A 26,864-nucleotide genomic window follows, 5' to 3' on the forward strand; every position below is an offset into this window, starting at 1 on the left:
GGGATTACAGACATGCGCCACCATGCCCAGCTAATTTTTGTATTTTTAGTAGAGACGGGGTTTCGCCATGTTGGCCAGGCTGGTCTCGAACTCCTGACCTCAAGTGATCTACCCGCCTCAGCCTCCCAAATTGCTGGAATGACAGGCGTTAGCCACCGTGCATGGCCAATGTATATTTTAAAAGTTGTTTTCCAGCATGAATTTAGAGGTGAGCTGGGTAGAGTGGTGGACAGGGCTCCCCCTCAGCACCTTCTGTCAACTCCTGGCCACTCTCTTCCCCTTAAAAATTATAGACATGGGGTCTCACTATGTTGCCCAGGCTGGACTGGAACTCCTGGCCTCAGGCGATCCTCCCACCTCAGCCACCTGAAGTGCTGGGATTACAGGCGTGAGTCACTGTGCTGAGCCTTCTCCTCCCTAAGACACTTGTGCGCCAAAGGGCTCTCGCCTGGGGGCTACCCCCCTCCAAGTGGCCAGGAAGGCACTCCTTCCACCCCAACCCCGTAGGGGAGCAGGGCAGTCCAGCTGTGTCCTCGCAGAGATGCAGCGGGGAAGTCCCTAGGCACAGCAGCAGATGCCAGTGGGCACTTTGGGATGAGCAGCGCCCCCACAGGTCCTGCCACACTCCCCCGAGAGCCCTGTCCGTGGGTTCCGTGGGTGTCCGGTTGGAAGTCGCGAATGCCGCACTAAGGAGTGTGGAGTCGATGCTGCCAGCAACAGGGAGCCGTGGAAGGTTTCAGAGGGGCAGTGACAGGCTCAGACTTCGAGCCGACTCCGGAGCAGGAAGGGGCAGTGAAGTGGGATCCAACAGCCCGGGGCGACGTTGGGAAATGGGGAGGACCACAGGTCCTGGATGGTTCCTACGCGCCCAAGTGCAGCCCCCAGGGAGCTGCTTTTCCCCAGCAGCCAATCCTGCTTCCAGGTGGCCTGGAGCCCTGAGTACACGTGCAGGTTCCCAACCACCCTGGGAGCTGTGGGCTCCTCAGAGTGAGGAGTCGCTTCGAGGAAGCCCAGTGCACAGGGCAGACCACGGTCCTTGCTGCACCCGAGGTGAACGTCAGGGGCTGAGAATTTAGGGTGAGACCTCTGACCCTGCCCCCCACTTCCCTTCCTAAACATGTGACACCAGAAAGAACCCGGGGACTGCAGAGCATCGTTATAAAATGTCACGTTTATTGCTACAGTGCTGTTATATACAGGACAGGTCTCTGAATCCACTTGAAAAAGGATCGTTTAAAAGTCCCAATAATCCAGCCAGCTGTGTTGACACGTATAAAATTATTTTCTTTAAAAAAATTTTTTTTGAAAACCATCTTGAGGCACTCAGAGCGCACCCCCCCACCCCCCCATAATTGTGGTCCCCCAGAACTGCTGTTTCTTCCTCCTTGCGGTGGGTGAATCTCGTTTAAATTCTATGGAGAACGCACAGTTCCAGAGGCTACGGGGCCACTGCCCAACCCAGACCCAGGGGCAGCGCCAGGAGCAAAACGAGGGAGAGGCAGGTGCCCTTAAGAGATCAAACCCCCGGGGAGCAGGGGAAGCCTCCGAGAAGGGAGAGACAGTCGGACAGCCCCTCCCCTCCGCCTGGCCGGGACTGGGGGCAGATCCCAGGCCTTGAGCTGGCCTTGCGGTTTCCCTTGAATCTGCCATGGGGCCCAGGCTCCCAAGCCAGTCTGGGGAGGGTAGTCAGGCAGTCCAGGCTCTCTTTGGGGTAATGGTGGGAGTCTCAGGGGTGGCACGGGGGGAGACGCCCGACCTACTGCTGGGGTGAGCACAGCCAGCCCAGGGGTCCACAAGGCCTCAATGCAGGGAGGAGCACGAAGGGCACATGAAGGCACCCAAGCTAGCCAAGCCCACACCTGGGTGCCACAGTGACCATCGCTGTACTTCATGTGGAACTGGACGGGATCCCAGGGTAGGAGACTTGCAGTTTTAAACCCAAGACAGTCCCCAGACAGCTGGGAAGAGCTGGTTACTCTCATGGCAAAGACCAGAAAAGGGGACCTGGAGAGAGGCCTGGGTGCTGGGATACAGGACACAGATGGGCCCGAGGAGCCACCCTGCTGGTCCTGCAGCAGGGTCGGATGTGCAGCCCAAGGCCTTCATGGGGCTCAGACCAGCCACCTCCAGGCGTCAGTGGCTCCAGCCACTCTTGCCCTTGGACCCCGCAGAGGGAGGGCAGCAGGTGTGGCCCCAGGCCCAGGGATGCTCCCCAGCACTGGGGGAGGCCGGCCAGGCCCCTGGCATCCTGTCTACGTCACGATGGCCCTCCGGTGTAATGGGGACATGCTGGGGGTTGGGGAGTGTCCTGTGCTGGCTCCTGAGTGGCATCCCCTCAGCCAGAGTGCAGAGCATGAGCCTGTGTCCCTGGGGCAAAGGAGTGAAGGGCAGGGTGTCCATGAGGTCCCCAGCACCGGGCTCCAGGATGTGGTCCCCATGCCAGGGATTACTGGTCCCAACAAAATGCCCCATTTCAGAGAGGTGTGCAGGTTCCAAGGGAGAGCAGCTTAGGGGGGGCCTGGGGAGGGCATCATGTGGCATGGCCCTGGGGGCCAGAGCTGCTTGGCAGAGTCACCTGGGAGGGTCAGAGCCACCTTGCTGATGTCCCTTACCCCAAGCCCAGGTCAGCCCCCTTCCTGAGGGGAGAGAATGCGGCAGGGAAACCCCAAGGTGCCTTCATCAGGGAACGCCCACGCATCACTTTCCACATGACAAAACCAAGAGAACCCCCAACATCAAAAAAACAATACACCTGCCGCCTGTCCCCGTTCTGTCTGTGTGCAGTGGCTTCCGGGGGGGGGGGCGGGGGGGCTCAGGTTTACACGGGGTCTTTTTAATACAACGTTTAATCATCTGGTTGATCAGGAAATGCAATGCTCAGTCTAGGAACAGCAGCAGAAATAGCGAGAGACACGGGACTTTTATACAAAAAAATTTGTTGCTTACAAAACATATGCAAAAAAAAGCTTAAAAAAAAAACCAGAGACCAAAGGCAGCATCCTTGCTAATTTTCATCTACATTAAGAAAAAAAAAATCTTGTAACTAATGTTCTTTTTATTTTCCTTAAAAAAAATATTTTGCTTAGGCACAATTTGCTGGTGGCTTTTGAAGAATAAGCCAGGATTCCACAGCATCCCCCTTGAGTGATATGTTTCCATTTCTCCGCTTTTTATAGTTAAGGCATTTTTTTTCTTTTCTGACAAAGTGTATGTTTTGTTGCTTGCTTTCAGGTTTTGTTTACTGGAAAAAAAAAAATGCTCCTGTCAGCCCAGGCAACAGGGCCAAGATGCAGTTTCAGGATCCATGGGACAGGTCACAGGGTGACATGGTAGCTGAGATTCGGGGATGGGAGGAGCGAGGCCAGTGAGTGGTAGGCCAGGGCCCCAGGGAGCTCCTGGACCCAGCGTCACCTTGGCCGCCCCCATCACGCCGAACCTCGCCAGGTTGGTGTTGGCTCGATGCTGACAACAGGTGTGTGAGGTGTGGACGTGGATGAAGCCCGGGGTCTCGAGTGGCCGTTCTGGGCCCAGCGCACAGGGCTGAGCGCGGGTGGCTCGTCCCACGGAGGCATACCTTTCACATGTGCCCGGCGGGGTTGTGGGCTTCGCTCAGGCCTGGGTGGGCAGCTGAAAGCACCATCTGGGGGTCTCCAACCACACCCGACACCTTTTCCTCTTCTCGTCGTTTCAAACAGGCTGCTTTGGGATTCAGGTTCCGCTCTGGGGGGAGGGGGGAGAGCTCTGTGGGAGACGGTCCCCGGGAGGAGGGAGGAGGAAAACGTGAGATGGGAGTGGGGGGTAGGATGTCAGGGAGGAGGGGGTGGGGGCAGGGCCCCATCACGTATGGCCTCCTATATTTCCGGCTCTCAGCTCCTTCCTTGAGAAGGCTGGGGGGAATGGGGTGGAGGGTTGTAAAGAAAAGAGTGGGTATCAGGGGGTGTCTGGGGAACATCACTGGGTCTGAGTCCAGCCACAAAGAGAGACATGGACACAGTCCGGGGGCGGCAAGCACAGGAAGACCCTGGCATCTGCACCTGGGTGTGGGGAAGGGAGAGGGTGCTGGGGCAGCCCTGGCCGGGGAGCCTACCTCGCACCTGCTGCTCCAGCCCCAGGATGACCTGCACGGCCTGCTGCAGGATGAGCAGCTTGGTCTGCGCTTTGTCCGACTTGAGGTGCATCTGGCACATGCGCCCCAGCTCCCGGAAGGCCTCGTTAATATCCCGCACGCGCACCCGCTCCCGCGCGTTATTGGCCATGCGCCTCTCCCGGTCCCTCAGATCTTTCTCCTCCAGGGACAGCACCTCGTCCGTACTGCTGGGTCACAGCACCGAGGCCTCTGTTAGTGATGCACCAAGGCTGGGTGGGAGGGCAGGGCTGGGTTGTGGAGAGGGCATCCAGCTACTTGTGTTTGTGCTGGTGTGGGCAGCAGTGCAGGTACACGGCTTGGTGGGCATAGCAGTGTGGGTACACGGCTTATGTTGGTGGGCACAGCAGTGTGGGTACACGGCTGGTGTTGCTGTGGGCAGCAGTGCGGGTACACGGCTTATGTTGGTGGGCACAGCAGTGTGGGTACACGGCTGGTGTTGCTGTGGGCAGCAGTGCAGGTACACGGCTGGTGTGGGTATGGGCAGCAGTGTGGGTACACGGCTGGTGTTGGTGTGGGCAGCAGCGCGGGTCCACATGCTGATGTGTGTGTTGTCACATGCATGAAAATGTGCTCCTCCATGTGCACAGGGAACGTGCTCCCTGGAATGCAGCAGAGCCCCATGGTGGGGCACCTGTGTGTGTGCGTGACTGGCTGCCCAGGTGCAAGTGCCCTTAGACTCAGCTCTAGGGGAGGCTGTGGATGTGGTCACACCCAGGAAGAACCAAGGTCTGTCTGTTCCCAGACATTTCTGTGGAGGGAGGTGGGGCCCTACTTCCCCGTCTGGGAGCCCACAGGGTAACTGCTTCTCCCTTGACCCTGCTCACTCTGTGGGCCCCAGGGCAGGGCTGGGGGCAGGAGATGCCCAGTGCCTGCTCCTCTCTTTGTTCTTCCCTCTCAAGATGCTGACTTTCCCTGCTCAGAGCAGCCACTTGCGGGGTGATGGACAGCTAGGCCTGGCCAGACCCACTGTGGACAGAGGAGGCCTTTTAGACACGGGCTCAGCAGGCAAATGCCTGGGCAGCTCCAAAAACCCGGGACTGGGGAGTCCAGGACTCAGAGTCCGGGCTCACACGGAGCAAAGCAGCTCCCATCCGCCGAGACCCGCACACCCTGAGGAGGAGCCTCAGAAATGCACCCGCCCCCTTCAGTGAACTCCGGCTGCCCCAAGATGAGCCCTCCCTGTCACACCTGCCCCTGGCTGGGAACGCCGGCTCCCTAGGCCTCTGGGAACCCCGCTGTCACTGCCACCGTGAATGGTCGCAGTAGGAGCTCTGAGGTTCCAAGAACCTGTTCCGTGCCAGGCCCAAGGCTGAGCCCTCTCCGGCCGAGCCGCATGCAGCTGGCGAGTGGGCGCTGTTGCTGCTGCCGCGGGGGTGTGGGTCCCGGCCCAGGCCTCTGTGCTGCACGGCCCTGCACGGGCGACCTCGCTCTGTTCCCCGGCTTCCTACTTGGTAGAATGGATGCCGGTCCCCATGGGGGCACCCACTGCTCTGGGTTGTAGTGAAGATGAAATGGTCAAAGGCCTGGCCCAGTGCCCAACACGCCTGGTACCCTGTCTTAGTCTCTCGGGTGCTGCCTCACCCACCTGCCTGCCCACCGTGCCTTAGGGGCCTGAGGGGATCCCTCCAGGTGGCGGGGGCGGCCCCTGGAGCCCAGGACAAGCGCACAGACCAAACTGACAGGACCAGGGGCTGCGTGCTCCCAGGTCTGGTTTCTTCCCGCAAGCCCTGACGGGGGGCTTTGCGGGAGGAAACGCCCTGAGGCTGCAGCCCAGCCGCTCCCGGTGCTCGGGCAGCAAGTGCGAGGTGAGGAGGGGCTGCCACGGGAAGCAGAGGGACAGACGGGCGGGATGGAGGGGAGAGCGGAAGGCAGACAGCAGAGAGGCGGGCTTGGGGGGTGCCAGGGGTGCCACACACGGCTGCGGAGACTCGGAAACCTTAGAGCTGAGGGGACAGCGGGTGGGCCGGGCCGGGGCTCTGACTCCGGTCCCAGCAACAGTGCTGCAGGAGAGAAAGGGTTAACGGGGTGCAGGCGAGGAGAGGAAGGAGTTAAGGAAGCAGCCGCCAGCAGGGAGAAGGAGTCAGCTCACATCTGGGGGTAGGGGCAGGGTCTGTCTGTATCCTTCATCCCCCTGGCCCTGGGAAATGGGGGTGATTAACACCCACCTTCAGAGAGGGAAACTGAGTCAGAGGCAGGGGACGGGTTCATGTGGCCTTCCGTGGCATCTGCTCGAGGGGAAGAGGCCAGGGTGGTTTGCACACCAGCTCCTGTCTCTGGGCTCGGGGGACACTGGCCTCTGTGAGCTGGGTTCTGGGCTTCCCAAGAAAGGAAGACCAGGGCAGGTGGGAGCCCTTGGAGCTGGGAGATGCAGTTCTGAGCCACAGAGCCCAGGACTGCAGGACTAGGGTTCCAGAAGGAGTCCAGTCCTCCCACTGTGGAGGGGATGCTGAGGCAGGCAGGGAGAAGGGCCAGCAGTCAGGAGGGGACAGTCATGGCGGTGCGGTCAGGGGGGTGAAGGGCACAGTCACTGCAAGGAGGCAACTGCTGCAGAGGGAGGGCTGGCTCCAGGAAGGCGGGCGGGGAAGGAGAGTGAGGGCAGGAACACAAGGGAGGGTGGCGCTGCGGGGACGCTGGTGGCCCGCGCCCCCACTGACCTCGCACTTGCTGCTCCAAGTTCAGGATGACCGAGACGGCCTGGTGCAGGATGAGCAGTTTGGTCTGGGGCTTCTCGCTGTTGAGGTGCAGTTGGCACATGCGCCCCAGCTCCTTAAAGGCCTCGTTGATGTCACGGACCCGCAGCCGCTCCCGGGCGTTATTGGCCACCCGGCGCTCCTTCTCCCGCTCGGCCTTCTGCTCTGGGGGGAGAAGGTCGTCCTCGTCCTCGTCTGGGCTACGGGGAGGGCGCCGGGAGGGGGCCAGAGGGAGACAGTGAGGTTGGGGGAAGAGCGTGGGGCCCGCCGACGGCCTCCCAGTGTGGGTGCGGTGTGCGTGTGGCCTGTGCACATGTGTATCCTGATGGGTTGGGGGTGGGGAGGGCCGAGGGGTGGGTTGGCACCTGGTCCGGGCCCGAGGGGCCTTCAGCTCCTTCTTCTCCTCCTCCGAGTGGTCAGCTGCTGACGTATTCTCCTCGTCCTCCTTCTCCTCCCGCTTGATCTCGCCGGCAGCTGCCGTGGCACCTGCTCGCCCTAGTCCTGCAACAGGCCTGGGGTCAGGGGCCTGCGTCGGCCTCCAGGGCCAACTGACATATCTCTGTGTGCTCCTGTGGTGAGAGGGGCTTGGGCTTTCCTGGAAAAACCAGGTCTTGGCCAAAAATAAAAACAAAAAACCAACAACCAGAACTGGATCCCTACCTCACGCCATGTGTAGCTACCAATGCCAGTCAGATTAAGGACCACAAGATGAAAGGGAAACAGTTTTACCACCTTTGGAACAAAGTGTGTAGAAATTCTGCGGCAACTCAAGGGCAGGAATCTACTAAGATGCTAAAAGAACGCTCTTCTTTTTTAGGGAAAGTAAATTGTTTCAATTGTTAACTTAAAAGTATGGAACACTTCGGACGGGCACAGTGGCTCACACCTGTAATTCCAGCATTTTGGGAGGCCGAGGCAGGTGGATCACGAGGTCAGGACATCAAGACCATCCTGGCTAACATGGTGAAACCCCATCTCTACTAAAAATACAAAAAATTAGTTGGCTGTGGTGGTGGGTGCCTGTAATCCCAGCTACTTGGGAGGCTAAGGCAGGAGAATCACTTGAACCCAGGAGGCAGAAGTTGCAGTGAGCCAAGATTGTGCCACTGTACTCCAGCCTGGGTGACAGAGTGAAGACTCTGTCTCAAAAAAAAAAAAAAAGAAAGAAAAAAAACTTTGGAAGGCTTCAGGAATTTCCATGTCACCCTTGTGCAGATGCTATGCTAATTTTTTATCATTCTCATTTTAGTCCAAGAGCTGTCCAAGCAAGTGCTCAAGGAGCTGCTTTTAAAAGAACAGAGGCTGGGCACTGTGGCTTGCTCATGCCTGTAATCCCAGCACTTTGGGAGGCTGAGGTGGGAGGATCACTTGAGGCCAGGGGGTCATGGCTACAGTGGGCGGTGATCACGCCCCTGCATTGTGTGACAGGGAGACCCTGTCTCAAAACAAACCAAAACAAAACAAGTAAAAAACAAAAAACAAAAATCAGTAAGCTCAACTGTATCAGAATTGAGAGTTCATGATCAGGAAAGATACCAGGAAAATAAAAGCATCTGCCAAAGAACAGAAGACACCCACCACAGATGCAGCCAACAAGGAGGTGATTCCCCACATACATAAACAACTGACAAATCAATGGGAAAGGACAAAAAGAAAGCAGCTCAGTAGAAAAACAAGCCAAGTATCCAAAAAGGCATCTCACAGACAAGGAAACCACATGGCCAGAAAACACGTGGAAGTCTGTCCGCTTCAGCGCATCAAGAGATTAAGGAAATGCAAATTAGAGCGGCAATGCGCTACCCTTTCATACCCAGTCAGCCAGCAAAGTTGAAAGACCTGAACATTCAAAATCTTGCCTGTGGGAGGGCAACTTGGCTGCTTTGGAAAATAATTCATCAGCCTTTCCTCTGAATTGACGACAGGTGTATCACACCCTTGATCAGCAGGTTGGCAGGAAAGCATGATGTTGGAATGACCTAGTGCCCCACGCCCGGGCCAGGGCCAACGGCACACTCACAGTGGGACCCCAGCCGCTCACACCACACGTGTACCCCACACACAACATGAGCCAGCAAACCAGGGTGTAAAGAACACGCTAGTGGGATGCTGTGTTCATGAAGCTCAAGAACAGTAATTGCAAAACATGTGGCTTAAGGGCACACAGCTGCCCCAAACAAATGTGGCCACTGCGTTCAGCAGGGCCTGGGCCACCCCCAAAACCCGGGATTGGGGAGTCCAGGAATCAGAGTCAGGGCTCACACGGAGCAAACCAGCTTCCAACCCCCGAGACCCCCATACCCTGAGAGGGAGCCTCAGAAATGCGCCTGCTCCCCACAGTGAACTCTGGTGCAATCGGCCAACGCCAGCCACCAGAACCAGCCCAAGCCTCAGCACATGAACTGAAGGACAGGAAGGAAACAGAAGGGAACCTACGGGTAAAAGAGTAAGCTTGGGGCCGCCCCTGGAAACTGCTGACCTGTGGGGCTGGACCCTTCTCTGGGGTGGGGCCGTCCTGGGCACTGCAGGGTGCTGAGCAGCATCCCTGGCCCCCACCCACTCCATGCCAGGAGCACCCCTCAGCCCTGACAACTGCAGATGTCCCCAGGCATCACCCAGTGTCCCCTGGGGGCAGAGCTGCTGCGGTGAGATGCCCTGGCCTAGGGGTGATAAAATCAAGGCACTTGGAAAGGCTGCCCAGAAGGCAGGCAAGATTCCTGGGGTTGTAGAGGGGGCAGGGCCAGGACAGGGCCCACAATGACCCCGCCTTCTCCTGGGCCTCTCATAGGTGTCTGAGACGCTCGACAATCCCCAGGCCCAGATCCAGATTTGTCCCCAACCTGTTCCTTTGTCCCCTTCCTTACGGGGTTCCCAGCCCCAGTGTCACCCACAGCTCAGGCCAGAAATCCCAGAGCCGCCCTGCCTTCTCTCACCCTCAAGTCCTGTCCGTCACAAATCCTGTGGGCCCCGCCTTCAGGAGATGCAGGGCCCACCCACTGCTCACCCCTCCAAGGCCCCTGGACCAGCCCTGTGGCCTCTGCCTTGGTCTCCCAGTGCCACTCACAGTCTGTCCTCCGAGCAGCCACCAGAGGGTCTCTGTGAGCACCTGGGTCAGGCCCCATCTGTCCTCGGCCCGCAGCCCTCCATGGCTGCCACCTCTCTCATGGTCAAATCCCAAGTCCTCCCTGCAGCCCACAAGGCCCTGCATGACCTGACCTGCCCCCTCTCCCTGCCCTCCCCCCTTCCCTCTCCCCCCCTCCTCGCTCTGCTCCAAACCCACGGGCCTCCTGGCTGTTCCTCCCAGGTGCCGTCCAGCCCCAGGACCTTTGCCTGGGTTGCGCCCTCTGCCTGAAACCCTCCTCCTCCAGGCACCTGTCGACTCTTGCCTCCTCCCAGACGCTGCCCAAACATCACCTTGTGGCCTCCCGGGCCACCATCTTCAAAGCCACACAACACCCCCAACCCACCCCAGCCACTTGGTTCCTTCTCCCTGGCACCTGTACTGTGCAGCGAGCTCCTGCTCCATCTCCCGAGGCAGGAGCATCCCGCTGCACCCCTCGCTCCCCTTCCCCAGCGTCGAGCGCTGCCAGGCACACGGCGTCTGGGAGCAGGCGAATGAAGAGGCAGCCCAGAGACGTCCACCTCACACGCCCAGGACCAACGCCGGCCCCGCTGGTCTCACCCACCCTCCTGAAGTTGCTGACTGGGGTGCCCGTGTCACCAGGTGCCCCCACAGTGACCGCACCTGCCCTGGGCTCCCATCCTGACTCCCATCATTGGAGTGCCACAGTTTCCCCAACTGGAACCAGGGGTCGGACAGTCCCAAGCTCAAGGGCTTACCACTGTAGGAGTCAGGAGGCCGAGAGAGGTCAGGGAGGGCGCCTGGCTGGCTGGGGAGGGCCGCGTGGTTGTGCATGAGGCTGGTGCTACCTGCAAGGCCGTCCTCGGGGTGGCTGCCTCCAACCTGCAGGCATGGGGAGAGGGGTGCATCAGGGGGAGCCAGGTACCCGCCCACTGCCCAGCCCCACCCTCGCCCAGCGCTCACCAGTCCTGCGTGCCGCCCGCCCAGCGACATGGGGCCAGTGAAAGCCGAGGCCAGCGCCCCGTGGCCAGGTAGCAGCGTGTGCATGTCGCCGGCTGTGCCCACGGCGTGGCTGCGGAGCACATGGATGGCTTCGTCCAGGTGGTCTTCTATCTTACTCTGCTGCAGGGTGGGCGATGGGTGGTGAGAGGCCTGAGCCGCGGGACCCCACAGGCCCCCATTCATGTCCCTTCTGCATGCAAGTGGCCGGTGGTCCCATTTTCCCCTTCCCCAAAAAGTTGCGTGTGCCAGGCATATGGTGTCCGGGAGCACACACAAAATGTGCGTGCCTGGGTGGCCATGAGACCTTAGTAACAGCTTGGGGCTTATTTACGAGAAATTAACTAAAAGGTTTCTCCTTCTCAAGGGGCATCTGTCCTACGACAGGGGAAGGGTGGGGTGGGGCAGGGCGGGCGCTCACCAGGCCGTGGAGGCCCCCATCATAGCTGGGCGATAAGGCACCAGGGGCTCCTGCTCGAGGCCACTGTGACGTCCCTGGAAGGGGGTGGGGGTATGTGAATGGGGTGCAAGGGTCAGGGTGTGAGCATGGCCTGATGCCCATGGGGAGGGACTCATAACCACCTGTCCAGCCTCTGGTGATGCCCACGATGGCCATTCCAGGGCACCCCACACCGACGCAAAGATGCTCTCAGCCCCGCCAGGCAGGGACGCTGGGTGCCCAGTGGATACCGCCATTCCCATCTCTGAGCCTCAGTTTCCCCATCTACAAAATCCAACTCCCCACCCAGAGGATAAAGTGGCTCGGCAGCACACAGTAGGGGGCTCCTCCCCATGCTGCCCCACCCCGGCTGACCCACTCTGGGCTCCGGCAGCAGGCAAGGCAGTGGCAAGCTCCAGGTGGGACCAGACAGGCTGAGGTAAAGTGAGGGTTCCTGGAGCTTCCCATGGGACAGAGGTGAGGACTCACGGGTGTTTTTAACCACCCAGGCCTTCTGGAAACCTCCAGCTCTCACTCCCCCTCCTCCTGCACCTGATCCCCCACCCCCTGCCAATAAGCACGTCCTCACAGGGATAGGAGGGTCTGCCCCACCGTGCCAGAGCCCCGCGCGGGGTAAACAGTACCTAATAAATACCCGGTGGGTGAGCAAATGGCAACACGCACACATTCTAGAGTCCAGGCCACAGCCCTGGCGCCGCTGGCCCCATCGGATCTGGGAGCTGCTGTGCACATCAGTGTCCCCTCATGTTCACGCAGCGTGAACTGCCAGGTCCTGCCTCCTGGCTTTGCCTGTGCTGTGACCTAACCTGGATGTCACCTCCCAGCACTCCCTCACTGCCTGGTTATGTGCTATAGCCTTGGAGGGCTGGCTTGGAGGCTGCCTCCACCAGGCAGCTTTCCTGGATTGCCCAGTGGAACACAAGCCCAAGGGGGATTCTCTTTCACTGTCGGTTCCTGACCAGAGATGCCACGGGCCCCTGGAGGCGACCTGCTCCCTCCCACCTGCCTGCCTATCCCGGCAAGGCGCAGGCACCAGAACCAGCCTCCCCTCCCCACCAAAACCCTCACAGACCTGCCAGGCCCTGGGGCGAGCCCACGGGGGTGGAAGGGCTGGACGAGAAGTTATTGCTTGAGTGATCCGGGGAGTAGATCTGCGAGGAGGACCAGGAGAGATGGGCGGTCAGGGGCCGGCCTCTCAGGTCACTGGCCCGGCCACCCCCCATGCCCCACGCCTCACCGAGGCCAGTGCTTTGCCGAGGGCATCCCCGGAGCTGCCAGCTGTGGTCCCTCGGGAGCCTGTGGGTGAAGAGAGGTGAGGCCCATGCAACCCCGCCTGGGCGCCGCCGCTGATGGCAAGCTCTCCTGCATTCTGCCGTCCCGCACAGACACTGCTGCGCTGGGGAGAGCAGCCTGACTTGGGTCGTTTCTGTCTGAACCCCCCGAAACCGGCCTCCGCGGGAGTTGAGGCACTGGGGACAGGCTGCTGGCAGGGGACCCTGGGTGGGTGAGTCCCCCTCTGGGCCTGGGTGGGTGAGTCCCTCTCTGGGCCTGCTTCCCGGCTGTAAGGCGGGAAAGCCGCTCCTCAAAGATCTGTTTCCAGACATCCCAAGCCCAACGCACGTGGCAGGCCCTGCAGACAGCGGACGATGAGAACTGACGACAACCTGCTCTCAAGCCCAACAAACGCGAGTCCTCGCCACCCCCACTGAGCCCACCCAGGCCCTGCCTGGAGCTCCGTGTCCCCTCGGAGAGACCGCATCCCAGGGAGGGGCCATACCCAGGAGACTGTCGGCCCCGCTGACCGGCGGCGTGTGGCTGGAGACGCCGCCATACGTGGCTCCGGGGGCCGAGGAGAAGGAGGATGCAGCCGGAAGCCCGCCGTTCACCTCTGCTCCGTGCAGCTGGTAGCCCTAGGAGGGTCAGGCAGGAGGAGGGTGGGTTAGATGTGGCACTGCCACCCTCCGCCCACCCCCTGCCCTCTGCCCTGGGTCCTACCATGCGCTCGTGCTGGTGCAGGCCACCAAACGTGCTGCTGCTTCCACTGCTGCCCACGGGGCCGCTGCCAGGCGGGAGGGGCAGGGGGGACGAGCCCGCACCCAGCATGGGCCCGAAGCCCGCCTGGCCGGTGGGGCTCCAGAGCTCGGCTGAGGGGTGCAGGCTACCATCTGCGGAAGGGAGCTGGTAAGGCAGGGGCCGGGCGGGGAACCCCAGCCCTGCCCCACCGTCCCTGGTGAGCCCCCGCCCTGCCGTGTACCTGCCATGTAGAAGGGGGCGGGATAGGCGCTGCTGGGGGTCTTGGCGGACGGGTAGGTGGCGGCATCCCTGCCGTAGTCCTCACCTGAGCTGGGCGGGTACACCTGCGGGCAGGTGGGCGGTGGGGGGTGTACAGTCAGGACAGAGGGGCCACGCGGGGTCAATAAGCCCACACACCTTGCTGGCCTCCTGTTCCCTCTCCTGGTAGCACATCTACCACCCCGTTTCCCTTCCCTGTAAAGCCACCCCCCTCTTTAGGTAAATCCCAGCCCCTTGGCCAAGTTTGAGGTTCTTACGGTGTCCTGGTCTCTCTCTCCTACTGCTTTTCCAGCCCCCACCTCTCGCCTCCCTGAACTTCTGACCTTTGTACTTGAGGACTTGGATCTGGCTCTGCCTACTAAGCCTTTTTCCTCCTTAATCCAGAAAACTCCTATTGACCCATCAAAACCCCAGCTCCAACACCCCCATCCCACCCTTCTCCCTTGTTCCCCAGCTGGAATCAATCCTCCAGCGCTGAGCTTCCCTTGGCCCCAGAGCAACATTCGTCCTTCACTCAAGTAATAGCAAGAGGGTCTGTGATTAGCGCCAGCTCTGACTGGCTGGCACTGCCTGGACTGCGGGGCTGGGGCCAGTTGGTAACGTCTGCCGCTGTGCTGGAGTGGGAAGTGTGCCGGGTGGGCCTGATGTAAGAAACTGGGGGGGTGGTTTCAGGGCAGAGAAAGTGTGCCCTGGGGAGGGGAGTGAGCGATACTGTTGGGAGCAGAGCCTGACCACGCCTTTGGCTTGGGAACCCAGGCCTTTGGGGAGCTGGTCGGCTCGAGGGGTGAGGAGACGTATGCCCAGGGCTCTTGGGGCCAGCACAGGCGCTGGCAGAGGGTGGATGGTGGCTACTGAGCCAGGGAATCGGCAAATTTCCTCTACCTCCAGCGAGATGAGACCGCAGGAGTGTGGCACAGCAGCCTGGACCATCTGCAGGGCCTGGCAGGGAGGCAGGGATGCGGGGCAGCCTGAACTCCTGAGGATGTAACAGGGAGCCCCAATTGTGGCCCCCCCTTTTTTTTGAGAGGGAGTCTCACTCTGTTGCTCAGGCTGGAGAGCAGTGGCACGATCTTGGCTCACTGCAACCTCCGCCTCCCGGGTTCAAACGATTTTCCTGCCTCAGCCTCCCAAATAGCTGGGATTACAGGCGCCTGCCACCACGCCCGGCGAATTTTTGTATTTTTAGTAGAGATGCACCATGTTGGCCAGGCTGGTCTAGAACTCCTGACCTCAGGTGATCCACCTGCCTCGGCCTCCCCAAGTGCTGGGATGACAGGCGTGAGCCACCGCACCCAGCCCAACTGTGCCCTTTCTAAAGGGGCCTCAGCCACCAGAACTGCCTTTCTCTCAAAACAAGACGGAGAGATGCTGGACCTAGGGAAGAACTTCCCTGCCTTCCCTTGCAGGTGGCCTCAGGTCAGAGCTCCGATCTTGGCTCAGAAATCACAGGGAGCCTGTCCGCTCAGGGCCCACCCCGCCATGTGTGTTCCCAAGCTTCGCCAGGACACAGGGCCTGGAACTGCCACCGACGAGCTGTGGGGTCCCTTCTCCCTCGTGCAACTCACCGAGGATGGAAGACCCGGCGGGACCTTCCGGACCTTCTTGGGCTGCGTGTCTGTCAGGAGCAAGAGGGGTGAGAACTGGCCACTGGCCATGAGAACAGCCCCTGCCCTACACCCTGGAGGAGAGACCCTCCCAATTCCCGTTTCATAAATTAAAACCTTGGGTCAGCCGGGCATGGTGGCTCACGCCTGTAATCCCAGCACTTTGGGAGGCCAAGGCAGGCAGATCACGAGGTCAAGAGATCGAGACCATCCTGGCTAACACGGTGAAACCCCGTCTCTACTAAAAATACAAAAAGTCGCCGGACGTGGTGGCGGGAGCCTATAATTCCAGCTACTCGGGAGGTTGAGGCAGGAGAATCACTTGAACCCAGGAGGCGGAGGTTGCAGTGAGCTGAGATCGTGCCACTGCACTCCAGCCTGGGCGACAGAGCGAGACTCTGTCTCAAAAACACAACAACAACAAAAAGCCTCGGGTCTATCTATATGATATGGCTCCAAAGACGTAGAAGAACCACAACGGTTTTCTCCTGCGATGTGCAGTTCAGAAAACGAGGAGTTGGTGGATTCTGAGCCAAGGCTCTGCTGAGAAGCTCCCTGGCCCCACTCTCCTTCCAAGACGGCCCCGACTATCACACGCAGTCAGGCCTCACCTCTCGGGGCTGCTGTTTGCAAACTCGCCTACAGGATAAAATCCATAACCCGGAAACCAGCACTCAGGCGCCTTCCTGATCACTCGCGGACGTGCACAGAGCGGGAAAAGTTCGAGGCCCAGGCGCACGTGCCCAGCCAAGACGGAACAGAGGCCTCCTCCCGCATCACGGGACTCCTGTCCTTGGTCTACTCAGAGCCACGATCTTTTACGTTTTTGTGCTTTTTGTGGGTGATTTCACGCTTATTTTTTTCAGGCAGGGTCTTGCGCTGTTGCTCAGGCTGGAGTGCAATGGTGTGATCACAGCTCATGGCAGCCTTGAACTCCCAGGGTCAAACCATCCTCCCGCCTCAGCCTCCTGAGTAGCTGGGACCACAGGTGTGTGCCACCACGCTTAGCTAATTTTCTTTTTTTTTTTTTTTTGAGACGGAGCCTTGCTCTGTTGCCCAGGCTGGAGTGCAGTGGCACAATCTCGGCTCACTGCAAGCTCCGCCTCCCGGGTTCACGCCATTCTCCTGCCTCAGCCTCCCGAGTAGCTGGGACTACAGGTGCCCGCCACCACGCCTGGCTAATTTTTTGTATTTTTAGTAGAGACAGGGTTTCACTGTGTTAGCCAGGATGGTCTTCATCTCCTGACCTCGTGATCTGCCCGTCTCGGCCTCCCAAAGTGCTGGGATTACAGGCGTGAGCCACCGCGCCCGGCCCATGCTTTGCTAATTTTTAAAATTTTTTTGCAAAGATGGGCTCTCCCTATGTTGCCCAGAATGGTTTCCAACTTTTGGCCTCAAGTGATCCTCCTGTCTCGGCCTTCAGAGAAGCTGGGACCCCAGGTGACTGCCACCATGCCTGGCGACTGCACTGCATGGAATGGGCCCCAGGTAGTTCGAGGCGCCGTCCAGTGCTCCGGAGCCCGAGGCTGTGATGCGCCTCGTGGGGGATGCCCGTGTGTGCAAGCTTTGTCCGGCGTGAGCAGCAGGACTCAGTGCAGATGAGCCACGATGCAGCCCCACGAGGCATCTTACACAGAGACCACATGGCAGAGCCCACACCCGTCAGCTGCAGGAACCTCAGGACCAGAGGCTCGTAGGAACCTGTCCCTGGACTTGTCACGCCCGCCAGCCCCGGCCTTGAGCCCCATCACCGTCCATCCCTCGCCACGGCCCGAGCGCCCGGCGTCCAGCCAGGACCTGGAAGGTGCGGGGTCTGCTCCCTCTGGTGCCCTCAGCTAACGGGGGGCCCCCTACCTCCCTTTGCAGGCTCCCTCCCTGAAGCCCCCAATGCCCCGGCCAGACCCCGCTCACCTAGGCTGCCGTCCGCCGCTCTCCGCCGGGAGCTGCTGGAGTACGAGGGGTAGTACTGGGAGGCCCCCTTCATGCCCGAAGGGGACAGGGGCCCGGGGCTGCTGAGGGCCAGCTCGCCTGACAGGAAGCCAGCCTGGTGGGGAGCAGGTGGTCAGGAAGCGCCCAGCTGGCATCCAGACCCCAGGCTGTTCCATTCAAGAGAAAACTGCAAAGGCCAAAGCCGCTCGGACCCGCCCCTCGGTGGGTGATGCCCCTTCTGCCTGCTCACAGCGTTTCTCTCTGACACCTGCCATGTTTCTCTGACTCGAGACTGACCGCATCCCACACTGCTGTTTTCACGAAGAACGAAAGATGAGAAACAGATGCCAGCGTGGCTAACCCAAGGGGCTGCTCCCTGGATTCTGAGATGCAAAGTACAAAGCTGCATGGCTCAGCGTCTGTGCACCCGGCTGCTTCCTATCTTTTCGATTTTGTTTTGTAAAGCCCTCGGGTGGATTCTGTACATGTTAGTGTGAGACGGGCTTTCTTCCTGGGAAGCCAGGGATGCCCTGTGCCGGGTCCCGGGAGTGACTCTTGCATTTCTTCTGTTCTAAGGCCGGGCGTGGAGGCTCACGCCTGTCATCCCAGCACTTTGGGAGGCTGAGGCGGGCAGATCACCTGAGGTCGGGAGTTCAAGACCAGCCTGGCCAACATGGAGAAACCCCATCTCTACTAAAACTGCAAAATTAGCCGGGCATGGTGGCGCGTGCCTGTCATCCCAGCTACTCAAAAGGCTGAGGCAGGAGAATCGCTTGAACCCGGGAGGCGGAGGTTGCAGTGAGCCGAGATCGTGCCACTGAACTCCAGCCTGGGCAACAAGAGTGAAACTCCGTCTCAAAAGAAAAAAAAAAAAATCATCTGTTCTATCATCATCCAGTGGCCCCACAGGGTGGGCCCAGCGCCCAGGACAGTGCCTTCTCCCGAGGCCCGGCCTGTCCTCAGCCCGCACCGTGTGGCCACCGCAGGACTCGATGAGTCACCAGGGAGCGCCAGAGAGCAGGGACCGGGAGCTAGTTCTGCTTCTCGGATGGGGAGCCTGGGCACCTGCGTATTCCTGTCTTTAAAATGGGCACGTAGGCCGCGGCCCCTCGTTGTGGGGACTGATTGGGAAACGCGAGTCTGCCCGCGCTGCAGAGCCTGGCACCCGGCTGGCCCTCAATCACTGTGGCTGCTGTTGTTCTGGCTTGGGCACAGTGAGCACACAGACGGCCCCACCTGTGACAAGGCCGAGCCCCACCGAGAGCCAGGAGCCGACAGCGGGGACAGAGATGAAGTCCTGGGGTGAGGGAGGAACCCCGGGGGTGCCCAGCACCAGAGACTGCACGGAACCCCTGCGGCTGGTCACAGCCCCCAACATCCTCCCCCAGCCTCACAACCAGGGCCAGTGTGGGTGAGGATTTCGGCTGCACAGGGGCCTGTTGTATGGGCTCCCCAGGGGCTCCACACCTGCAAAGCCCTGCTGCGTGGCCTGTTTTCCTGCCTGCCACTCAGGTGAGCGGGCAACTGAGCCCCTCCAGCTGAGCAGCATGGCAGCCCCGCAGGCCTTGGCCTCCCTGGTCCTCACCTGCCTCCCCACTCCTCCCGGTCCACATCCACCCAGCCCACCCTGGCCCAAGCCCAGCCTGGTTTCGCTGCTATCAGGAAGCAAACAGAACCTAGCTGAGCCAGGAGAGCTTCTGCAGATCAGAGAGCGTGGGTGACAGATTTGTTTAAAATTAAAATATACCTCAGCCCGGCCAGAACCCCTCACCTGAGTCAGGCCGCCCACGCCTGTGTCTCTCCCAAAGGAGGCATAGGCACCCCGCTCACCGCTCTTGCCTGCAAGGGGAGAAGGAAGGTTAGTGGGAGGTGACCCCAAGGAATATCCTGACGCCCCCCAAGTGCCTGACATGTGCCCACACACAATAGGCTCTCAGTAAGTGCACACGACTGAGAGCACCACGGCAGGACGCCAGTAGAGCCTGACCTGAATGTGCCCATCTCGGGGAGCCCTGACCCCAGTGTGCCCATCTCCTGCAGAGCCCTGCCCTCAGTGTGCCCGCATCCTGCCCACCAGCGACAGGCTTGGGGACAAGAAAGGGTCCCCGATGATTTCGGGGCCAACTCTTAAGCATCTGCAGCCCACATAAGCCCTGCCGAGGGGGTGGGGCAGGAAAGGGACACCAGAGCTCACAGTGGGTGGGGCGGGAAGGGGACAACAGAGCTCACAGTGGGTGGGGCGGGAAGGGGATGGCAGAGCTCACAGTGGGTGGGGCGGGAAGGGGATGGCAGAGCTCACAGAGGGTGAGGCGGGAAGGGGACAGCAGAGCTCACAGAGGGTGGGGCGAGAAGGGGACAGCAGAGCTCACAAAGGCCCTGCTTCGTGCTGAGGCCCCTGCCCTTCCTGAGCCTCGGTTTCCTCTGTTCCAGGTGTTGAGGGGCTGATGCCCTGGGGTGCTGGGGTCAGAGGCATTTGTCTGTCCCAGGGGAGAGGCCTGTGCCTCCCTGACGGGGAGCCCCGGGGCCTGTGCACACCACATCAGGTTCAGCGCACAGGCCCCTGCGTTCCCCTGGCACAGGCTCCCCCAAAGTGCCCAGCATGCAGCCTTCAGGCCAGGGTTCATTCACGAATGAGCATGTGACCTGCACTCCGCCAATGAGCACTTCCCTGGGGTGCTCAGTGACAAAGGACAGGTGAGGCCTCGGGGCTATGGAGGGGACAGCTGGCCAGGGCGAGCCCCCAGCATGGAAGGCCTGGGGCTGATGCAGAGACACCTGGATCCAGCCTTGCCTGAAGCAGGCACCCAGATTACTCAGGACCTGAGCCACTTAAATCCCCTTCTGGCTGACACTGGGCATGGAATGTGACTGGGGCTGCTGTGAGGGGCTGGAACACGCAATCGAGTAATGTACATTATTCTCAAACCAGGAAAAAAATTTCCCGATTTTTGAATTCTAAAAGTTCAATGATTTCCCAACTCCTGGAACAAATGCTGCTGTTTTTTGCCTCCCGTTTCCTCATCTTGGTGACCAGGGGAACATGGGGAAGATGATGGCCACGACCTACCCCACAGGCCACACCCAGCCACAGCAGTCACTTGCCCGGCTCCTCGGGTGAGAAAACTGAGGCCCTAGGAGGCTGAGGTTATGCCAAAAGCTCCCCATGCCTCCCTGGGACCCCCGCCTGCCCTCTCCAAGCTGCTTGGCTATGGCCCAGGCCCCACCCGTGGGGGTGGCAGGTGGGACACGGCTAGGCTCTGGGCACTGCTGGCCGGGCCGTGGGAACTGCCCACAACAGCCCTGCCCACCCTGGGGCCATCGGGCGTATGAAGAAGAGGCCAGGAGGAAGGAACAGCCAGTGGGGAACCAGCCTCCCAGGTGCAGGGGCCACCCCAGGCAGGGGGGCGGGGCCAGGCCTCACCTACCCCGTATGACGAATGGGCAGAAACCGCCCGTGGCACGTGGTGGGCCCCAGACACACCTGCCCCACCTTCACGCTGTTTGCTTCCTACCCAGGACGCCAACTGACTCTACTGTACGCCAAGTCCTAGGCCGGGCAAAGCGAGACAGGACCATCCCTGCCCTGCTGTGGGGCCCAAACAGGGGCTGCCCCTCAGGGTCCAGGGAAAAGGCTGGGTCCCCCAAAGTCCTCCGGGCCTCAGTTTCTCCCCCAGCCAACAATGCCGAGGGGTACACGGTGTGCACCCGGGCCCTGCAGCAGGTCCAGGGCCCCACGGCTCCCGGCTTCTAAGCAGCACACACCCCCACCGCACCACGAAAACCCAGCCTCAAACTGTCGGGTTCCAGAGAACGGAAGGATCCCACATCCCAGGATGACTGAGGGACGAAACCACAAATTCCACAGCTGAGGCACTGGGGCAGGAGGCTGACCACGACAGCGGGACCCCCCAGGACCCCTACCTGAGCCCCCCGAACCCCGGGGCACAGCACTTGACACTCCCGCAGGAGGCTGAGGGTGTGAAGCTCGGGGGATTTCCTGGGTCACCCGCAGGAGGGACGGCACACGGGACACCGTCCCAGCCGCAGCCCCAGGTCCCTGGAGGAGGGCGCCCTGGTCAGCCCCACCCAGCCACAGACCCCCGGCCAGAGTGCCCTTCCCAAGCGTCGGTTCGTTCCCCTGTAGCACGGGTGAGCCTGCAACGGGGCTGGAATACTCCCAAGACCAGGCACCAACCCCCACCCGGCATTGGGCAGGGCCTGCGGAGCTGGGCGCCTCCTCACCGCCTCTCTCCAAGAAGGTTCTGGGAGGGCCCCTTTCCCACAGGGGGGAAACTGAGGCTCAAAAGATGGCGCTTGCCCAGGTTCCGTGGTGGGGTGGACCAGACACCAGGCCTGAGTCGTCATTTCTTTTTTTTTTTAAGATGGAATCTGGCTCTGTCACCCAGGCTGGAGGGCAATGGCGTGATCTCGGCTCACTGCAGCCTCCACCTCCTGGGTTCAAGCAATTCTCCTGCCTCAGCCTCCTGAGTAGTTGGCACTGTAAGTGCCCAACGCCATGTCCGGCTAATTTTTGTATTTTTGGTAGAAACGGGGTTTCACCATGTTGGTCTCAAACTCCTGACCTCAGGTGATCCACCCACCTCGGCCTCCCAAAGTGCTGAGATTACAGGTGTGAGCCACCAAGCGCGGCCTGAGTCATGATTCTCTCGTTTAACAGGAGGGCCCCCCAGGGAAGGAGGGCGGGCGGGCGGTCTGCGGAAGGGCATGGGCTCTGACCACCGCACACGCTGGCCACCTTCCCCAGTCTCCAGAACTCCTACGCCTCCTTCCCAGCGGGCACAGGCCAGCCCTGCTGACCCCTCCCCGGGAAGCAGGAGGAGCCCTGCAGAAATCCCAGGGAGGAAGTGGGGTCTGGAACGGCCTCCCTGCCTCTACACTCAGGCGGGGAAGCCGAGCTGCAGAGAGCCGTGCCAGGGAGGCCGGGCCGCGTCCCCTGCACCTCCCACAGCTGCTCCCAGGACAGGCAGAGGCTTCAACTGTCCACACCCTCTGGCTGAACGCTGGGGACCTGCCTGGCGCTGTGCGTGCACTGACCACGCCAAGGCCCACGTCTGCACATCTGTGCACAGCAGAGGGACCGCACCAGGCCAGGCACTCACCTCCGAGTCCCGGTCCCAGGAATGTGGATGAAGAGAGGCTGCTGTGCGACTCAGTGAAGTGGGTGCCCTCGCTGAAGGTCTAGGGGAGATGGGGTGGGGATGAGAAGTGCTGGGGCTCCACAGCCCACCCCCACCCCGTATTACAGCTGGAGAGGCAGGACTCAAACCCACATCTCCCAGTCCAAACCCCTGGAAGGCTGGCCCCTTCTCTCAGCCTCAGTTTCCCCACACCCCCTACCCCCAACTCTGAGGACAGGAAACTCAGGGTCTCAGGCCTCACGGGGACTCCTACCCGGCTGGGGTCAAAGGAGGAGCTGTTCTGGTCACCGCTGCCCCAGGAGCCTGAGCTGGGCCGGTCCTCAAGACCTGCAGGGAAGACAGAGAGAGTTATGGGTCACCCTCACGCCTGCCCAGCTCTAAAAGCTTCGGTTTGTCGTCTCAGGGGCAAACCTCAGTGGACGCAGGGGGCTTGTGGAACCCTTCCTAACCCAGCCTCACCCAGCCCGACTCATGAGGACACCAGTCAGCAACTAACACCCAGACACCCTGGGACTCGGAGCACTTACAGGTCCATAAACTTAAATTAACTCTTCCATTGGCTCTCTGCTGGCGAACTCCTACCCACCCACTGAAGCCCCAGCTTTCATGCCCTCCTTGGGCAGAGACCTCCCTCTCATGCCGAGCCTCCTCCCCATCAGCCCCAAGTCCCTCCCTCTGGCCCAGCCCTGACTATGTGGGCTGGGGTCTCTGTGTCAGGTGCAGACTCTTCTGACCCTGTGAGAAAGGCTCATGACAGCATGAGGGTGTGGAAGCTAAACCATGAGCTCTGGGGAGGCCCAGGGTCTTCCTGTCCCCACCTGCCAGTGTGGGAAGTGGGGCCACCCTTTGCTGAAGCAGCAGCAGAGGCTCACCCACCGGGCAGGAGGCTGGCAGCCCGTGAGGGTGGAGCCGAATCTCATCACCCAGGAACAAGCCCAGTGCAGAGACCAGAGGCCTGCGTGGGGCACGAGTTCCCAGCACAGCAAGGGATGGCAGGAGGACCTTGGTCCCAGGGCGGGGCGGGTGGGGCGCTTATCTCTCAGAACACTCACGGGCAACGCCCAGGACTCCAGAATCTTCTGCCCTGGGCAGGGCGGGCCTGCTTGCATCCTTCCACCTTCCATCGGGGGCCACAGAGCACACCCTTGGAGAAGCAGGAGCGGCCCTGGGCCTCCTCCGCTTGACCACGGGGTTGCCGCCCTGCCTCGGTTTCCCTCTCTATAAATGAATTACAAACAGGCCCTACTTTTGCAGGGCTGGGGGTGTCTGTGTCCAACTCTCAAGTCCAGAGGCTTCTCGAGAGCCAGGCCTGGGGGGCCCAGCCCAGTGCTGATGTCTGTGACAGGCACAACCTCAGGCTGTTCTGCAGGCTCCTCTGCCCCCTGCCCTCCCTGCTCATCCGCACCAGAAAATTCTTTCAAATCGCATCCTTCTATTTCAGTGCCTTTGTGTTAATCATTCCTCCCCGGGGAGTATTGGTGTTTAATTGCTGTCTGATTTGCATAATTATGCATATTAATCTCCAAGTCTAATGAATATTCATGCACCTCATTTAGATTTTCTTTTCTAATCAAAAATTTCCAATGTGATTATGAGTGGGGGGCTGGGATGCTGCCCTGGCTGGGTTGGGGGCCAGGCAGGGGGCTCCTGTGGTCTCCAGGAATCCACACGGCATGTGCTGCCAGGTCTGGGCCATCTGCACCCTGAGATCCTGGTCCTGCACGTGGGCCCTGGTGAACAGGGCGGCTGCTGAGGCCAGGGTGGGCTGGCTGTGTGGGGGTGGGCACAGCACCGGCACCCTCTGGGTCTCAGTTTGCCTCTATACCACCTGCCTGTTGTCTGGTTCCCTCTGGCCATAGTCAGTACTCCAGGAGGTGCAGAGACCCCCAACTGAGCAAATGGGAGGCTCCTGGCACCCCAGCCCTCACCCCCTGGAAGGCCTGGTGTGGTGGGGGACCTCCTGGGGCCCCATGCCCAGGGATCACCACCAAAGTTCACTCCAACAGGCCCCTGGCAGAGGCAGTGCGGCCTCAATCTGCCCTTTGGGGGAACCCTCCCTCACCCAGCCTTGGCCTCCTCCTAGAAATGATAAAAATAAGGACATCCCCCACATTAATACAGTTATTAAAATCCCCCCGATTAATTATGCATGTTAATAGCCCACCATGAATATTCATAATGCATCCCTTGCTCCTGTTCTAATTAAAATGTCCTAATAGAACAAGACGCTGCTGTCAGAGTGTGGTTTTCTGTGATTTCTTTGGTGAAGCACCGCAGAGTTTTACCCGGGAAGGGCACCTTCCTGCCCTGGGCCAGCCTGGCTGCCGTGGGAGAGGCCTGCGAGTGGACGGCGTGGGGGCACTGGGGAGAGGGCCCCAGGAGCTGCCCACCCCTTGGGCTTCGGTTCCAATTCCAGTCACGGGGTGTGGAAGCTGCCCACCTGCCTGGGCCGCCGTGAGGATAACAATGAAAGATGCTGCTTCAGAGAGGCCATCGGTGGCCAAGGAACGCTCCAGGCTGGTGGTTTCCCAGTCCTGGTCCCCGCTGGGTCCCCTCCTGAGAGGGATTGGGAACCGGTCTTTGCCTGGTGGCTCACTGGCAAATGGGAGAGGGGGGCTTCAAAAGGCGCTCAGTAAATACCGGGTAGGACTGAGATTTGTCTGCAGCAGGGATTTGCAAATAGTACACAAGGACCACGTCTGGCCCCCTGCCTGCTTTTTAAATAAAGTTTTATTGGCACACACTGTGCCCATTTGTCCATGTACTATCTACGGCTGCTTTTGCTGCAAGAGTAGAGTTGAATTAATTCCAATAGAGACCATCTGTCCTGCACAGCCAAAAATATTCACTCCTTGGTCCTTTCCGGAGAAGGCCGGCTGACCTTGATACAGAAGAAGACCGTCCAGGTGGCTCAGCTGACTCTGCACAAGAAACCCAATCGACAGACTTCAGTACCAGGAGTGGGATTACCATGCCGGGCAGGCAAAACTCTTGGTGGACACAGGCCCTGAGCACAGCCCTGTGTACTGCCCCTGCCAAACCCTCAGGCACAGCACCAGGTGGTCTGGTTTCAGATGGGCCTGGGGACTTCATCCTATAGCCCCAGCTCTGCGATGTGTCCCCCACTCAGGTGCTCAGGCTAAAGTCCTGGGAGTCCTCTCACCTTCCCTCCTCCCAAAGAACAGCAGCTCGCCCCATAGCTACAGCAGTGAGCTAAGCCCAGTCCCTGAAGCAGCTTCCTCCCAAGTCTGCTGACATCCCCAGGCAGCCGGGTGGAGCCTTTAGAAGCAAAACTTGGCTCTTCTCCCTCCCTCTACCCTCTCCCATGGCTCCCCATTGTCCTCAGGATAAAGACCAAACTCTTTCCTGACCTCACCACTCTCCTCTTCCCCAACACAGGAGGTGACCCCCACCCACACCCCCTGCCTGAACCCCTTCCCAGCCTGGGACCCCTCTTTGTCCTCAGCACCACTTGGAACACAGCTGAGGCCCCCAAAACACCCACCCTCCACGTCTTCGTTTTACTCATAAATAACTGTGCTTCCAAGAACACCTTCCTAGAGGATCAAAATACTCTCCACCTCTGCTGCCCAACACGGGAGCCACACTACCAACTGCCGGAAACATGGCCAGCATTTTTTCAAGAGCATTAAAAATTACATTTAAAGATGTATACATGGCTAGTGCCTGCTGTACTGAACAACCCAGTTCCCAAAAGCAAATGAAATAACAGCAACCACCAACCACCACCAAGTACCACGCTCACACCTAAAAACCAATTAACACCTCGACAGCTCCTCAAGCAGGTTCCGTTTACTTGGGAGTAGAAGCAGGCAACCCGATACAGGGTCACTCTGACCCCCTAAGCCTGTGCCTCGCCCTGTCTCTTCTTCCTCCTTATAATTAAAATTTTGAAGGACCCCGATGGCAGCCCGTCCCACTGCCCTGCCTGGGTCTGGCCCCTGCAGCTTGTGATGCTTCTCAGACCCATTTCCAGCCCCCCCAGGAGTCACGACGGGTGAGATCAGATAGAGGTTTGAATTTGGGGGTGGCCTTTCCTTGGGTGGAGCAGTATTTTAAAAAAAATTTTTTTCTTTTGCTTTGAGACAGGGTCTTGCTGTTGCCCAGGCTGGAGTGCAGTGGTGCGATCTTGGCTGACTGCAACCTCCATCTCCTGGGTTCAAGTGATTTTCCCGCCTCAGCCGCCCACATAGCTGGGACTACAGGAGCCCGCCACCACGCCCAGCTAATTTTTGTATTTTTAGTAGAGACGGGGTTTCATACATGTTGGCCAGGCTGGTCTTGAACCCCAGACCTCAGGTGATCCATCCGCCTCAGACTCCCAAAGTGCTGGGATTACAAGCATGAGCCACAATGCCTGGCCAATTTAAAAAAATTTTTTGTAGAGATGGGGTCTCACTACGTTGCCCACGCTGGTCTCAAACTCCTGGACTCAAATGCTCCTCCCGCCTTGTATTCCCCAAAGCCATGGGGTCACAGGCGTG

At 59.9% G+C, this 26,864-nt stretch overlaps 1 protein-coding gene and 1 non-coding gene across 21 annotated transcripts in view; both read right to left on the reverse strand.

Annotated features, from left to right (window-relative positions):
• Positions 1–1,152: 1,152 nt before the first annotated feature.
• Positions 1,153–26,864, reverse strand: part of TCF3 (transcription factor 3) — a 42,461-nt gene continuing 16,749 nt past the window's right edge. Inside the window, exons 4-20 of one of the 20 annotated variants that reach the window (XM_063620625.1) lie at positions 22,613–22,686; positions 22,321–22,399; positions 18,972–19,039; positions 17,183–17,315; positions 15,233–15,282; positions 13,630–13,732; positions 13,371–13,540; positions 13,153–13,285; positions 12,613–12,671; positions 12,448–12,526; positions 11,337–11,410; positions 10,880–11,035; positions 10,675–10,798; positions 7,203–7,338; positions 6,802–7,037; positions 3,575–3,720; positions 1,153–2,367 (exon numbers count right to left, since the gene is read on the reverse strand). In XM_063620625.1, coding sequence (XP_063476695.1) covers positions 3,578–3,720; positions 6,802–7,037; positions 7,203–7,338; positions 10,675–10,798; positions 10,880–11,035; positions 11,337–11,410; positions 12,448–12,526; positions 12,613–12,671; positions 13,153–13,285; positions 13,371–13,540; positions 13,630–13,732; positions 15,233–15,282; positions 17,183–17,315; positions 18,972–19,039; positions 22,321–22,399; positions 22,613–22,686 — 1,817 coding nt within the window. In that variant the 3' untranslated portion in view covers positions 1,153–2,367; positions 3,575–3,577. Of the gene's footprint in view, positions 2,368–2,828; positions 3,721–4,087; positions 4,315–6,801; positions 7,339–10,674; positions 10,799–10,879; positions 11,039–11,336; positions 11,411–12,447; positions 12,527–12,612; positions 12,672–13,152; positions 13,286–13,370; positions 13,541–13,629; positions 13,733–15,232; positions 15,283–17,182; positions 17,316–18,971; positions 19,040–22,320; positions 22,400–22,612; positions 22,687–26,864 lie in introns of those variants that run through there. The other 19 variants (XM_063620626.1, XM_063620622.1, XM_063620630.1 and 16 more) reach the window with 19 other exon arrangements.
• Positions 8,008–8,112, reverse strand: LOC129467128 (U6 spliceosomal RNA). The gene has a single exon (XR_008652266.1). It is a non-coding gene; the product is annotated as a U6 spliceosomal RNA (small nuclear RNA).

This window comes from Symphalangus syndactylus, chromosome 17 (genome assembly GCF_028878055.3).
Source record: "Symphalangus syndactylus isolate Jambi chromosome 17, NHGRI_mSymSyn1-v2.1_pri, whole genome shotgun sequence".
NCBI lineage: Eukaryota > Metazoa > Chordata > Mammalia > Primates > Hylobatidae > Symphalangus > Symphalangus syndactylus.